This window comes from Anolis sagrei, chromosome 3, assembly GCF_037176765.1.
Source record: "Anolis sagrei isolate rAnoSag1 chromosome 3, rAnoSag1.mat, whole genome shotgun sequence".
Classification (NCBI taxonomy): Eukaryota; Metazoa; Chordata; class Lepidosauria; order Squamata; family Dactyloidae; genus Anolis; species Anolis sagrei.
The window spans coordinates 128660376-128677077 of NC_090023.1; the positions used below are offsets into that span (position 1 = coordinate 128660376).

General features: G+C 38.3%; 1 protein-coding gene across 4 annotated transcripts in view; it reads left to right on the forward strand.

Moving 5' to 3' along the window:
* The window catches only part of TBC1D4 (TBC1 domain family member 4), a 130874-nt gene that overhangs the window by 42643 nt on the left and 71529 nt on the right, over positions 1-16702 (forward strand). For all 4 annotated transcript variants that reach the window (XM_060769421.2, XM_060769422.2, XM_060769423.2 and 1 more), the window contains exon 2: positions 12789-13394. In XM_060769421.2, coding sequence (XP_060625404.2) covers positions 12789-13394 — 606 coding nt within the window. The remainder of the gene's footprint in view (positions 1-12788; positions 13395-16702) is intronic.

A 16702-nucleotide genomic window follows, 5' to 3' on the forward strand; every position in this document is an offset into this window, starting at 1 on the left:
ATATAATGTGATCTACTCACATTTTCATGTTTTTGAACTTCTAGGTTGGCAGAAATTGGCAAAAGTTGGGGCTAACAGTGGTAGCTCACCCTGCTCCCCAGATTTGAACCTCTGAACTTTCAGTCAGCAAGTTCAGCAGCTCAGCGGTTTAACCCGCTGCGCCACCGGGGGCTTAATTAATTTAAATATTTATATAATAGAGTTTCCTGCAATGCAATGATTTCTAAGAATGACTTTGTTCTGATGTAGATGCACCTTTGACTTTGAGGGTGGCATTTAGAAGGGCAGGAAGGAGACGTGTTCTGGTAGTACGGGACTCCCTCCGGAGGGGAACAGAAGCAGTGGTTTTCAAACCTTACAAGATGTCTCGAGAAGGATGCTGTTTCCCTGGGGAAAAATCCACAATATAACTAAGAGGCAGATGAAACTCATCAAATTCATTGGCCATACACCTGTAAAAAAAATAGTAAAAAAAAATCCTTAAGGTAAACTTTGATTTTGCCATTTGTATAAAGGGCACCATTTTATATAGTTTTTTTGCATCCTGGAGCCAAGTGGATATCAGGGAATAAGAAAAATGGATAAATGTCTTTATGGATTAAAATTTTAGCTCTGAATTCATTTGCTTGCTGTGTTTGGGTTTTAATTGTGTGGGATAACAGCACAATTATATGTTTGAACATGTACATTGCTAGAACTGTAGCAAGTGGTGGACAGTTTATCTATACTTCTTCCCAAAATGTTTTTCCCCTTTGCTTTTGCACTGAAGTAATGTAATTTGTTGCCAGATAGATTGAATGAACGTAGCAGCTTGATACTAAATTTTCTGTTTAACCACAGTGGTGAGTAACTGATCAGCCGTTATTGAAATGAGTTTGTTGCTGTCATTGGAAGCTATTTTGGTACAGAATAGACCAGAGGGAAGAAGAGGATTTTTCTCTTCTGCTGTTTTCTGTTCCAACAAAAAAGTCTGGGTTTTATGCCTATTATGGAGAGGAAGTTTGTAGTTATCCTTCATTTTGCATGCTGAGCTTATTGCCATTGATATGCAAAGATGACTAGAAATGAGCATTAAATATTTGCTCTCTAGCTGACCATTTTTCTTGTAGCTCCTCTTGCATTTGGTGAAATAGGTTTCACCTTTGAAAACTTGAATAGAAAACTGAAATTCAGCCAGAAACGTGTCGCTTTGCTTTTCAGCTGACTTTTATCTGAATTGGTTGTGTATGAAGAAGCTACTTGAAAAGCTGATCTCTATGCATTTAATAGTTAGATCATTTCCGTCTTTGAAAAAGGCCACAGTTCAATGTTCTGGGAATAACCTAGTTATCTTTTGCTACAGTTTTCCAAGTAACAGTATTGTTTTTTATTAGAAGAAGTAATTGATGAAAGTTAAAAGACGGTTGAGGAGAAAACTAATTAACCTTATGTAGTTCAGTCCTTGTGAGCTATTATGAGAAAATGTTAAGACTCCAAAGTGCAGTAAATCAAATTAATTACCCAGCCGGGTACAGGCATTTGAGGCCAAGAACCAAATCTTGTTGTGGGAATGTTATGACTAATTTAGTTCAGGGTTTGTTTCCCAAGTTATGAAGCTAGGATACTTTGTGTATTTTGGTAGATAGGTTAAAGTGAATGGCTGGAATCCAGAGAGCAACTTTAAGCCGGTCCAAGAGCCTTGATGCATGCAGTGAGATTTTTGACTCTCAACAGTGGACTTTAATGCCATATTGCAATAGGTTTAGGAGCTTGCTTTGGTTTTGAAAAGCATTTTGACTTGTGTCAGAGGGATCTACTGAAGCCTGGAGAACTGTCCTTGTAGCCTAGGCTGATTTTTCTGGAGTGCTTCCTTTAGTGACAGGGGAAGCTTTTATAAAAGACAGATTGACACTCAGCTGCCATGGTGGTAGGTTTTATGGGATTAAGGTTGTCTAGGAGCCCCAGGTGGTGCAGTGGCTTAAACCACTGACCTGCTGAACTTGCTGACCGAAAGGTTGGCAGTTTGAATCCGGGGATTGGGGTGAGCTCCTGCTGTTAAGCTCCTGCTGCCAACCTATCCGTTTGAAAAAATGCAAATGTGAGTAGATTAATAGGTGCAACTCTGGTGGAAAGGTAACGGTGCTCCATCTCCTTTGAACTGGATTATATGAGTCTTCACTGCCAGATAATCTGGTATCAGATCCTGGGATATAGGGCCTGTCTGGAAGGGCCCATAGATTTGAAAAGGACCACAAGTGATAAGAGTCCAACCCCTAACCTTCAGGAATACACAACAAAATAGTCCTGACAAGGGCTGGATCTACACTGCCCTATATCCTAGGATCTGATCCCACATTACCTACTTATCCAGATTATCTGGCAATGTAGATTCATATAACCCAGTTCAAAGAAGATAATCTGGGCTATAGTGCAACCTAGATCCAGCCATGTTTTCTTTAAAGTGTGAGGCTCTTTGGTTTGGAGGTGGGGGAGGTGGTGTGTTTTTGCCTCAGGCATCCCAAAATCTTGGATTGCCACTGCCTGTCATGTTCTCACTAGTTCTGCTGAGCTAAACCCTATCATCTATTTACATTTGCAAGCTAAGAGGAAAACGTAGACTTGTTCCTCTTTAGCAAGTAAACAAATACACGAGAGTTTGATCTCTTGTTTCAGGCTTGAATATGCCTGAGTCCAGCCGAATTGGTTTGTAAACCAGGTTGGAACAGTTCGGATAGAATATTTCCCTAGTAACTCTGTTTCAAAGGTTTTTTACCTTTTCAGTGCTTTGCCTTGTCCTCTGTGTAACTCAAGTTAGGAATGTGGGCATAGCTGTGTTGGGACTGTAGGGACATGTTTTGTGCACCTTCTCATAAAAGTGATTTTATCTCTGACCTTGAAAGATTGACTGTTTTGGCTTCTTCCCAGATTTTTTTTAAAAACCCAGCTATGTGCTGTGGAAATGTCAGTTAATGGATACTGCAAGGACATAGATTCAATTGTTTCCAGTTCTAAGAGGTTCTTGCCTGCAGAATGGATTTTGCAGTAAACTTGTGTCATCCCAAATGTTCCAGAAAGCAGTGTATAATAGAATTTGCTGAATCTGACCACATTTTGGGTACAGAGACCAACGAGATGCCTGTAGGAACCACTCAAGAGAAACATGAATGAAACAGGACCCTTCATCATTTTTCCTCAAGCATCTGATATGCAGAGACAGACTAGTGGACTGCATTTCTGCAATCGTAACTGTATTAAAACCTGTGTTTAAAATGAGGAATATAATTAAATTTAGTGGTGGCACATTCCACAGTTCAGCTTTAAACTGTGTGAAGAAGTATTTCTTTCTGTCTATACTGAGTATTTTGCTATTCAGCTTTCTTTGGGCCAGACAGGACCAATATCCCAGGACCTGATCCCATTTTTTCTGTTTATCCCAGATTATCTGGCAGTTCAGACTCATATAATCCAGTTTAAAACAGAAAACCTATGGACAGGCTTCAGATTAAGTTGATTGTAGAACTCGGACTTGACATGCCAACTAATTCAATTTTGTACTACTTTATATGGGTTTTTAATTTAATGTTAATGTTTTACTGATTATATAACTGTTGTTTTATCTGTTGTATATGTGGGGCATCAAATTGTTGCCGTCTGTAAGCCACCCTGAGTCCCTCTTCGGGGATAGAGAAGGGCAGGGTACAAATATTTGAAATTAAAAAATAATAAATAAATCAGATCCTGGGATATAAGTCCTGTCTGGAAGGACCCTTTGGGTTCTGCTGTTATGGGACAAAGAAAAAAGTTCTCCCTATTAACTTATTTCCAAAGAATGCATAATTTTCTATATTCCTATGTCACCTTTTCTCTAAGCCAATTAGCCCCAAATTTTGTTAGGAATTGTGGGAGTTGCAATCCAAAATACTTGGAGGGCCAAAGTTTACCCATGCCTGATCTGCACTGTAGAATCGATGCAGATTGACACATGTTTAACTGTCATGGCTCAATGCTATGGGATCCTGGGATTTGTCATTTGGTGAGACATAGTATTCTTTGGCCAAGAAGGCCAAAGACCTTGCAAAACTATAACTCCCAGGATTCCATTGCATTGTGTCATAGCAGTTAAAGTAGTATCAAACTGCATTCATTCTACAGTCTAGATATACCTATAGCCAATCTCCATACCATTCCCATGTGTGGAGTTAGAAATGCTATACCTTCACATTTGAGGATTGATTAAACTCAGTGAATAGTCCCCTCACCCACAAGGCTTCAGTTTAGAAATCCACTGTACTTCAGTTGTTATGACATATCAGCAGTCTTGTTCCAGTCTATTTAAGATGCAGTCCACTCCTTTTATAAAGGACTGGCATATTCCCACATATATTCCCCTGTGCCACCTCCTTTCTGCAGTTCTGTATTATCCATATATTGAGACTCCTCAGCTGTTCCTGTCTAGCTGGTCCTGTGAATGGAACTGGTGGCATTTTGGCAAAGCCTACTTTTATAGTCCTGGCTTTCACCTTTTATCTAGTGACCTGAATTTGGCTTCCAGGATTTCACACCTACACTAATTCTACATCACGAATGCCAATGTGACCACAAATGTTGACTCCACCTCTTCTATATCTACCAAGCTACTTGGTGCATGATGTGTGCAACATTCGTGCTATTAGAAATCTGTTTTGAATATGTGAAATGCACTCCTTCTGCAAGACCCCTGGAAACATATTATTAATAGCAAAGGATATCTACTTGCATTAGTATTTTTGATGGATGATCTGGCATTTTCAGCTTGTCACTTGAAACTAGTCAGCCATAGCATCCAACACAAAACTGCAACTTCTGTCCTGCAGGTAAATAAGTATCCACATGATATTTCGTACTTCCTAGGCCCTTATTGTGTTTCTACCTGCCTTTTTCACCTAAGGTAATTACTAGTAGAAGGCTTCTCCTTCTCTTCCAGATGCTCAACTACTGTGAATGTTTCATCTACATGTGTGTTTCTCTTTTCTCCAACATTATTACTCTGCACTTCCTTGCACATCAGAAATTGCCCCTTTCCTTGCTAAATAAATTCTGATAGGCCCCAGATTCTATAGTACAGAATTGTTTTTAACTTTTTCAAATATGATTTCCGTGGTGAGAATTAAAGGCACTATTCTAGGCACTGAAGTCCTGGCTGGGTAGGTTTGGTGTGTGTGCCTGTGCAATTTCAATCTCACATTTGGTATTAACAAAATAATTAACTATCAGTGAGAGCCAGCTATCATGGTGGATCTGCATTGCTTTCTTTAATATTCACTTGATTTTTGGGTTTCTTGTGGCAAAGAACAGAAAAACATATGAGAACTTTTTTTCTGGTCCAAGTAGAAGCAGTTCATTTAATCAAACCTTTCTACTTCAGTGTCTCCAAAACCAGAATGGCCCATATTGAGATAATAACACAATTTTAATTGGTGAAAAATGACCACTTCTTTTTTCACATACGTTGTGCATTTTCCTACAGGAAGAATAAGAACTTCTTGTTACTGCAAAATGGTTCATTTCCTGTCACAAACCAAAATGCTAATTATGAGCTTTTTAAAATCCTGCATGATTTGGGTCTAGATGATATTCTAAATAAAGGAATGGATCCTTCTATGTGAATATGAACCACTTTGGGGGTTAAGATCTTCTGGGGATGCCCTGTTCTCGGTCCCACCTCCTCAGGTGTGGCTGATGGGGACGAGAGACAGGGGTTTCTCAGTGGTGGCCCCTCGGCTGTGAAACTTCCTCTCCGGCGAAATCAGATCAGCTCCCTCCTTCCTGACCTTTAGAAAGAAATTAAAAACGTGGCTGTGGGACCAAGCCTTCGGGCAGCTATTTCAGTGCAATAAACAGATACGGAATAAGTGCAATTACGACTGGAATGGCTCTTGGACTATCATTTTGGATTGTGTGGTTTTAATAATTTGATTTAATGTTCAGATTTTTAAACTTTTTAACTTTATGGTTTTATTGTATTTGTTTATTTTTTTTTTGTTTATGCAGCATTGAATTATTGTCTACTTGTAAGCTGTTCTGAGTTCCCTTCGGGGTGAGAGAGGGCTGGGTATAAATATAGTAAATAAATAAATATAGAAGAAATAATACATTTTGTACAGTCTATCCAAAATCTTAAACTTCTGTACCGTTTTGATAAGGATTTTTTTAAAAAACCAACAGAGTAAAATAGAGATTATTCTAACTAATTCCATGCTGTATTATTATCATTATTATTTGCTTTATTTCTATACCGCATTTTTCAGCCCAAACAGGCGACTCAATGTGGTTTACATGGTACAAATTAGTTGCTGTAGTTCCTTTAGACACTCAAATAATACTAATACTACTAATAATAGTAATAATAAACTGTCAACTGCAAAAGGCCACTTTACTTGGATCTGCGTGCATCATTCGAAAATATATCACACAGTCCTAGATGCTTGGGAAGTGTTTGACTTGTGATTTTTTTATACGAAATCCAGCATGTATATCTCATTTGCTGTGACATACTGTGTTTTTGGGTCAGTAAAATAATAATGGTAATAATAATAATGCTAATACTAATAATAAAAACTGTATTTATATTCTGCCCTATCTCCCCTAGGGGACTCAAGGCAGATTCCAACAACCGAAAAGGCAAACATTCAATGTCTCAATAACAGTAAATACAAATATAATAACCCAAAATAATAATTTGTAGACATCCTTACTTTTCAAAAAATCCACGCTACTCTAGTGCTTGCATTTAGGCTTGTACAGCTGAGATCTATTTGGATGATTTTCTGAGTATTTGAGACTTTTGCATTATTCTAAACATATATTGAAGTTTAGTTTTATAACTTATTTAGATGGGCAAATTCTCAGGTTTGGTTATTCCTCAACTTGCCTTCTATCCATATTTGATAGCAGCCTAGCTCAACTTGGTGCCATCCTGTTGTTTTAGGCGGCAATTAATAGGGCCCACAGTAAAAAGGTTATAGATGCTGAATACCTGGAGAAAAAGAAAGTCTATTCTGGAGCACAGCATCATTACCCCATCTTCTAAATTGTGCTTTGCTTGGCTAGGTCCATAATATGATGGATTCTTGTATGAGCATGCCCCATTGGGTTAGTTGTGGCTTAACTGTAGGTAAAAGTACACTTAATTGCACAACAAGGTAGTAAATGGTTGACTGTGCTGTGTCACTTGTAGGTAGGGGCTCACATGAAGAAACGCGACTCAATATAAAATGAGTTTCTGGATGAATTTAGCTAGCATTCCAGGGGAAAGGCTAGGCTAAAACAATGTTTCTTGATGCATACTTTTCTGCTTGTAGGTATTTTTGCTGTGTCATGGAGGATTGTTTGCAATTTTAAAACCACAATGGGAATGGGGCTCAGTGTTGCTGTTTAAATTAAATGCAAAAAAGTGATGTTGTTCCATTTCTAATGTGTTGTCTGGCACTGGATAATAAGTTGGAGAGAAAAAGAGGTGTAGGAATAGAGTGGTAGAAACTGGAGCTGTGCTTGATGATAGTGCCACACAAATTATGTCACTTGTTATTGAAAATGGATAGTGCTTTCTCATTCCTTCAGACTGGCACAGATCCATCAGCCAAACCTGGCATGATAGTATCATATAGCAGAACGGGTGGAGTTACAGCGATGCAGCATTGGTTGTAGTTTCTGGCTGGATTCCATCCCTAAATGGGAGAGAGAGGAAGGGTGATGGGGATCTTTCAAAGCGGTAACAAACACTTCTGTTGAATGCATATTTAAAGTATCTGTTCCATCTATACTGTTAGTAGGCAAGTTACTGCAAAGCCTCACTGTCCTCTTTTCATCTGAGTTTCCTGTTTGTCTGATTGGTTTTTCAGTCATTTTGCAGATGCCAAGGAATGAACATAAAAGAGTAGAATCTCGACTCTTACACAACCCAAAGGGAACATCATGTACCTGTTTCTCAAAAGGTTACATGTTCATTATAATTTTAGTTATAACTTACTGTCTTGTATAAGGTATAATGCTGTTTCTATTATTATTCATTGTTTTTTTGGGTGACACTGACAGTTCTATGAACAGCTTCTAGTTGAAGTTGGCCATAGAATCATGCATTTTAAAAGAAATGTTCTTTCAGATTTGAAAAAAGTATTTTTTAAAAAACATTAGACCAAAAATATCTTGGTGTTTTCAATTTTAGGCCTGTTCCTGGGGCAGATTCAGAAAATTGCATTGGATAGACTGCATCAGCTTGAGTTGCTTAGATGTGGTTATAATGATTTTCTATGCAGGAGTAGTTGGTATATGGCATATTCTTCTAAACATTCACGGTCATCTTTCTATCTCTGGAGTTCTATAGAATTTGAAAATTTCCTTCATTTCTCTTTAGGAATTTCACTATTTTTTGTGTCATAATGTTATGGAAGTATGGAAATTGTAGTTTGAAGAGACACAGAGACTATTTGGCAGAAAAGGCTTTTTTTCATGTCAGGAACGACTTGAGAAACTGCAAGTCACTTCTGGTGTGAGATAATTGGCTGTCTGCAAAGATGTTGCCCAGGGGACACCCGGACGTGTTACCATCTTATGGGAGGCTTCTCTCATGTCTCAGCCTGTTATAGCAGCAAGTCCTCTTCCTTCCTTAGTCTTAATGATACTATGGATCTTGTCCAGACAAAACCCATAGAGACAGGAGGTCACAAAACTGCAGGAATTGCAGATGAAAAATAGGTGAGTAGAATGTCCTGAACTTGAATGTCTGACCTTGCATGTTTTTGTTTTTATTTTGCAGGAAAACTGCAAACATTATAAATAAATAAATAATAAATAAATAAATAAATAAATTATGTGAAATAGAATCCTCAGGGGCAGCACCAAATAAGGTTTATAAAGAAGGTTTATAAGAATTGGAAGAAAGCCATTGAAACAGTGGGTCCAGTTGGGGTTAAAGTGCCTTTGAAATATATTTGAGCACTTAACAAGCAGTATTCTTCAGCCTGGTTTTCATAGACTTATTTGTGCATCCAGAGTATGTTTATTCTTGTATGGAGAGAGGGATGGATTTCTTAGTAATTTTGAAAAAAAACATTTATCTGGAATTTCTGTTACATTGTTTGCCTTTCCCACTTCCAGTAGATCAGTTTCGTGCTTCTTTGGTTATGAGTTGTGTATGTTTTCAGTGCAGCTGTTTCCTCTCTTGTGATGGTATTTTGTTTTGGCCTTGTAATACAATATATAAATTAGAGCCTAGGCAGCTCAATTATTTTGCTGTATGTACTTTTCTGTGATTAGCAAATACTACCGAGAGAAGATGGCTCCTTTTCCCTACATGCTTCTAGTGATAACTCTCCAGCTCAGAGGACAACGGGGCATGAAAGTGAGTTGCTTAGGAAACATGTCTAGTTCTCCCGCCCCAATGTCTTTGGACAAGTGGTTCCCAACCTTTTGGTCCTCCAGGTGTTTTGGACTTCAGCTCCCACAATTCCTAACTACTGGGATGATGACTGGGATTTCTGGGAGTTGAAGTCCAAAAACCTGGAGGACGAAAGGTTGGGAACCACTTCTTTGGGCTGAGGGTCTTTTTCTGTTAGCCAACGAATACTGTATCTTTTTGCTATCTTCTGGTCACCTGGGCTCCTAGAATGTGGTGTAGTCCAAAAATCAGGTTCAGCACCATCATTCCACTAAAGCATTCTTAAGTATGAGACTCTCAAAAATATTGTAATAGGGGAGAATCAGCAGACAACATAATAAAATTTTAAATGCTTTCACAAAAATAGACAAAATAATATACACACACAAGATAGGGAAACAGATAGAAAAGCATACATATCCACATGCTTACCCTTGAGGAGGGACATGGACATCATTGTCTAAGCCAGGAGTCCTTTTTTTTAAGCAGAGGACCAGGTCACAGTCCCTCAAACTGTTGGAGGGCTGGATTATAATTGAAAAAAAAAAGAATTAATTCCTATGCACACTGGAAACAACACTTTAAAAGAATACAATAATTAAAATGAACAATTTTAACAAATATAAACTTATTAGTATTTCAGTGGGAAATGTGGGCCTGCTTTTGCCTGATGAGATAGGATTGTTGTCGTTGTGTGCTTTCAAGTCATTTCAGAGTTAGGCTGACCCTGAGTGAGGGCCGGGTAAATGACGTTGAAGGACTGTAACCGGCCCCCGGGCCTTAGTTTGAGGACCCCTGGTCTAAGCCAAGACTTAAACATTTCCACTCAGGGCCCTTTTTGGGTCAAGAAATAATTATATAACCCTGGATTTATAGATATATAAAATAGGTATAAAATCAAACATTTACTGATAAGAAATCTGCATTTGCAAGGCTTGCTGAACAGACTGATTTTCCTGTGTATGAAATACAGCTGAAGAATCTTCTGTAGCATCCACCATAAATATTGCACAACAAATGTGTGTAAATGCCTAAAACAGCCACAAGCTAATGTCCATTTTTTTTGCTGTTGCCAAATTTTTCAAGACCCCAACACTGAGCTAAGGGGACCCTATTTGGCATCAGGACCCACAGTTTAAGAGGCAGTGATCTAGACATGTAACTTAATTTTGACTTCGTATTTCATCTAAGATGTCTTACATCTTGCACTGAACTGGGGCAACCTAACCCATATTTTCTCTGTAAAGGAAAAAATATTTATCTCTGCACATATCCATAGGAAATAAATGCGTCTATAATAAATTATCTGTCTAGATAAGAAATATATATTTACAGTAACCTGTTAAATGTCTAGAGCAGAGATGCTCTCGTCTTTCATGCCAGCATTTTAAAAGTTATTTGCCACCCAGGATTAGCAGCAGCAATGCAAAGACTGGCATAGACAGCAAAGTCCAGGTATCTTGGAGACCATATAAACTGCCATTTTTTTAAAAAAACCTTGCCTGGCTCCACAATTATAGCCCTTTTTGAGACAAGATGACAGGTGCCTTCCAACTTCAAACAGTTTTGTGTGATACCGGTTTTCTAGACCCATTTCAAACCAGCTTTAAAGTGGTATATGGAGCTGAGATAATTGTGATGACCTTAGTGGATAATCTTTGCCATAGCATCAACTGGGGGAGTGTGTTCCTGTAGGTGCTTTTGGATCTCTCACCAGTGTTTGGTACCATGATCCATGGTATCCTTCTGGGATGTTTAGGGGATTTGGGGATCAGGAGAACTTCCTTTTGGGTAGATTCTAGATGGCACCTAAGGATAGCTGATCTTCAAAACAAACAAACAAACAAATCGGGGAGAGTCCTGGAAGGATGTTTTCAGATTTACAAAAGGAATGCCAATACTTGATTTCGCTGGATATTACTATGAGACTTCTACTGGCAATTCTAGAATGGTGTTTATTTTACTGGGAAATTCAGTTTGTATGGTGATTATTTGATTTAGTTGGAACTGGGGAGAGATTGGACATTCGTAATTTTGGGAAATTCCACACTTAGCTGAATAGTTGATCATGGACGAGAATATCCTATCTTGCTCTGTCAATAGATAGCATTTGGTGAGAAATTTTGCAACCACATCTTGTAAAGTTTAACTTAAATTTCTCAGAGGAAATGGGAAAATTTTGGAGTCAAGAATTTTGGAGAAAATGGCATGAGAACAGCATTATTTCTCTTTGAGCAATAAGTCTGTACAGATAATGCAGTGATATCTTGATAGCTTTGCTGCAAATTATCTTGCATTTTCTGTAAGAACAACATTTTTCTATTATCTGAGATCTCGCTTTTTTAAACCAAAGAAATTGTATTAACATTCTTTCTAAGCAAATGTGTAAGCTCATATACAGATAGTTGCTTTAAAATGTATATGGGAAGAGTTCTTCTGCTTTTTCCAATGTTGTACTTTTTGATATAGACCAAATAGCTCAGGAAGTTGTTTGCAGTGGGTTTTTAAAATCTAAACAATATTTCATTTGTCATGAACTATTTCTTTGTGGTTTCCACCACCACCATTGCAGAATTTATTCTGGTCCTTGAGTGAATTTCCTATTTAATTCTGAGATATTTCAAAACAAAAAAGTATTTATATCTTCTCCTTTCTGTCCTCATAAACATGTTTTAGAATTAATGCTGTAGTGCATAAATGAAATGGTCCCTTGAACACTAGAACAACAAAACCAGCAACAATTAAATAGGAGAACATTGCCCTTTATACTGGTATCATCTCAGCAAACGTTTTGGAGAGCTGTACTACAGATTCAAGAAATTGCTACAAACAAAATAATGGAATGTGTGGATGTGGAAATGACAATAATGACCAAACCCAAAGCGATTTATTACAACCGTCGTTCCCAACCTGTGGTCCATGGACGTCCAGTGGTCTGCAAGAACTAAAATATGGTCCATGGCCTCATCATTGCTACAGCGTTGCAATGAGAGCGACTGGTCTCGTGAAACCCTCTTATAGTGCCGAGGCTTATCAAATATGGTTTTTTTGTGGGTGAGCAAATGGCGACTACTGGATGGCATATGTTCTGTATCAGAAACTAGAGCTGATGTGGTCTATTCAGTGCAATTTTCTGAATCAGCACCCCAAATAACCAAACCAAATCTGAAATTGACCAAAATTCGTAACCTTTTTAGTGCTAATGTTGGAGAGTGGTCCCTGGTCAAAGTGGTCCCTGATCAAAACAAGGTTGGGAACCACTGTATCACAAGGGCATATCTAGAAGACCCCTTTGCAGGACTAAAAGTTACATTTGTGTCCCATTCAGACGTTCTTGATTTAGATTTAGATTTGTTAATGATGGTGCTTGTTCTCTTTCTTTCTTTTATTTAAGGTTCCTGATGTCATTAGTAGCATAAGACAAGCTTCAAAAGCAGCTCTCAAAGAGGATGTCAAGCCCATTAAAGACAGTGAAGATGCCTTCTATAACTCCCAAAAGTTTGAGGTCCTCTACTGTGGAAAAGTGACTGTGGCTCACAAAAAGGCTCCTTCCACTCTGATTGATGACTGCATTGAGAAGTTCAGCCTGCATGAGCGTCAACGCCTGAAGCTGCTGAGTGAGCACCGCAATCCGGACTCCAGCACAGACCTTGCTGGGGGTGATGGGGACATACCGACGTCTCCCTTTGACAGTCCGTTTGAAGAGGAGGAGGAGGCAGATAGCCCAGATGGGGTTAAAACAGGGATGTTCATAGTGGGAAGCCAGACCAATCTGGCCAGCCTGGCGAGTTGTCGAGTCTCCTTCCCTGAGCGGATTTTGGAGGATTCTGGGTTTGATGACCAGCAGGAATTTCGCTCCCGGTGCAGCAGCGTCACAGGTGTTATGCAAAGGAAGACACATGATAACAATTCAAAAACACAGTCACGGCGGCGACATGCAAGTGCCCCCAGCCACGTCCAACCTTCAGACTCTGAAAAGAATAGGACGATGCTGTTTCAGGTGTGCTTTTTAAGAATCTAGTTTAGAGTATTTATGGTTTTTGTAGCGGGAGAGAGAAAACATGAGCCAGACAACTTCACATAATACTGTTTGCTAAAGTCAATGATGGAGCTGCACTCTGCTGTCACACCAAATGTTGGTAAATTAGCCCACATGCACGCATGCACACACAATAGTTCTGCCCCTATTTAGATGTACAAATTGCATTTGTTTATTTTTATATTTATATGTATTGGCCTCAAATCGCTGCCTGCTCTAAGGCTACCCTGAGTCCCCTGTTAGGGTGAGAAGGGCGGGATACAAATATGTGAAATAAATAATAAATAAATAAGTGTACTTCCCTAATAATTATTTTGGCTATGCAGGAATCACAAAAAAAGCATTCAGGTTATCCACTTTTATTTAAAGTTTGTGGACAAGTATCCATGCATATTCAAAGGAAGTTGGCATGTGAGGCCCCTTCTGCACTGCCCTTATATCCCAGGATCTGATCCCAGATTATCGTCTTGTCCCAGATTATTTTATATAAGACAGTTTAAATCAGAAAATCTGGTATTAGATCATAGAATAATAGAATCAAAGAGTTGGAAGAGACCTCATGGGCCATCCAGTCCAACCCCCTGCCAAGAAGCAGGAATATTGCATTCAAATCACCCCTGACAGATGGCCATCCAGCCTCTGATCCTGGAATATAGGCAGTATAGAAGGGGCCTCAGTGAGGTAGAGAATGTGCTACTTTTCTTACAAAAATCCCAGTAACACTTGCTCCGAACTTGTATCATAAACTTCTTTAATAAAATACTCTGTTCTGATCGTTCCAGTTATGGGAGATCTAAATTTTATCAGTCAACTATAATACATGAATGGAAATATTTTGTAGAATATTCACTTTTTTATTCATAGAGCCAACTGAATAAGGGAGTAAAGTTGTGAGAAAAATAAGAAGACTCACACATATCTATGTGAAAGGAGGGGCACTTTTAGGTGGCAAAAAGAGTGCTCAGGCTGTGGGTATCTTATTAGTATAGAACATTGTAAGAACTGAAAACCTGAGCACTTCAAAATGTTACTCTCTGAAATAGATGTAATTGAGCATTTGGGTATCTTGGAGCTTGAAAGTGATTATGAGAACGTGTCTCTTTCTCAAATGATTTCTAAGGCATTGGCAAATTAAGGGTTTTTGACAAATGAAAAGTTACATTTTCAGTTTCTCTTGTGACAGTTTTTCCACATTTGTTGTACATATCAGTTGGCATATTCTTGACATTTGGATTATCTCAGAATTTTTATGATGAAGTACAGTAGAGTCTCACTTATCCAACATAAATGGGTCGGCAGAACGTTGGATAAATGAAAATGTTGGATAATAAGGAGGGATCAAGGAAAAGCCTATTAAACATCAAATTATGTCATGATTTTACAAATTAAGCACCAAAACATCATGTTTTACAACAAATTGACAGAAAAAGCAGTTCAATACCTGGCAACGTTATGTAGTAATGACTGTATTTACTAATTTAGCACCAAAACATTGCAATGTATTGAAAAAGCTGTGGATCTGGGTGGAAGGCAGACTGCGTTAGAAAATACAGATGAGCGAAGGCTTGATAAGCGAGACTCTACTGTATTGGATTTCAGCACACAGTATTGGAAATAAAGTTTGCTTTGTCTGAATATTGAAAGTACTATTCCTTTTTAAGATGCAGTGATCATCTCATAGTCTATGGCTAGAGCTTACTGAACTGGACACAATAAGTCTGAATTTGACTTTGGCAAATTGTGTTTTGCCCTGACCATTATTATAATGAGGCATGGTGGATCATACACCATTTCTCAAGCTCTATTAGTTTGCACTAGTCAGAGCAGATAGTGTTGAGATAGTGTGCTCACTTTTTTCTTGATATTTTCTTTTTTATTTAAACAAGATGTAAAATTCTCTTGTTGCATATGAGGACCTGCTCCTCTAAGCTCTTGGGGAATGAAGGAGTCTAGAATTTTACCCACCTCGCACAATGATAATATTAATGAAATGAAAGTGTATATATCCAACCACCAATCTTTGTGATATAATGCTCCGTTTCAAAGCTCACTGTCAATAGAAAGGCCACTGGTGGCGAGCTATACCTATGGACAATTCTTCTGGAAATACTGGGATATCTGGGTCAAACCACATCACTCCAAAGCATAGCTTGCTAGTTTCTTTCTTATCACGGTTTCTGATTATGGTTTGTCAATGTGTAACAAGCTATGACCTCACCAGGCCATAGCCAAGCTGCTTTCATTGGCTTTTGCTGTAATAATAGGATTGAGTCAACAGTTTCTGAGAGGTTGGAATGTAACTATTTGAAACTCGCTCACTCTTTTACTGTATTAAAGGGCGGGGGGACGACAACGACAAACAAATCCAGAGTGAGCACATAACCACTTCTTAGTTAACATTTTGTTGTCCTATTTCCCTTGGACTAATTAGATATAATTTGAAATGGCATCTAAATAATCCAGTATGGTTAGGAGACCAATGTATGAGTTTAAACATGGATGCTGTCAGTGGCATCCATGTTTAAAGCTTCTAGTTCTGTGTTCGTTGTTGCCTTCTCAATCAGTGTTGTGTGTATGCAGTTATTTCTTGTTTCATTTATAACAAGGAAGCTCAATTGTCCTACTCACATTTGTATCCTCAGAACAATAAAATCCAGAGTTGCCCGATCAGGTAGAGATTCAAACCTGAATCTGAGTCTCCCCATTTCTAGCTTCCCCAGTTCTAGTTCCAACAGTCTAACCACTTTACCATACTGGCTTTCAAATACAGATTTAATTTCCCAATATCACAGAATCACGCCATCCTATAGAAATCTCAGTAGGATTATTTGTGGTGCCCTACCTCGGAATACCTTCAGTGTAGAGATGTGGAAGTTACATCACTCTTATGTTGAAAATATATACTTAAACTTTTTTTAGTCCACTGAACATACAGATGTTATTTTTAGTGGATTTTATTTGCATGTTGCTGATTGTGTGGATTGCTTTCTCAGGCCCCATCTATACTGCTATATAAACAAATTTATCTGCTTTAAGCTGGATTCTATAACAGTGTAGACACATATAATCCAGTTCAAAGCAGATATTCTGAATTTTTAATGGCAATGTAAATGGGGTCTCACTTCCATTCCACTTGAATGAGACTACTGGGGGACTTTGAATATATGTTTTTTTTTGTTCTTTACCAGAAAAAATGTGTGGCATATGTATAATTAATAACATTGTAATCACAACACAATATGATGCATTTTTACTAAAAAAAAAACACT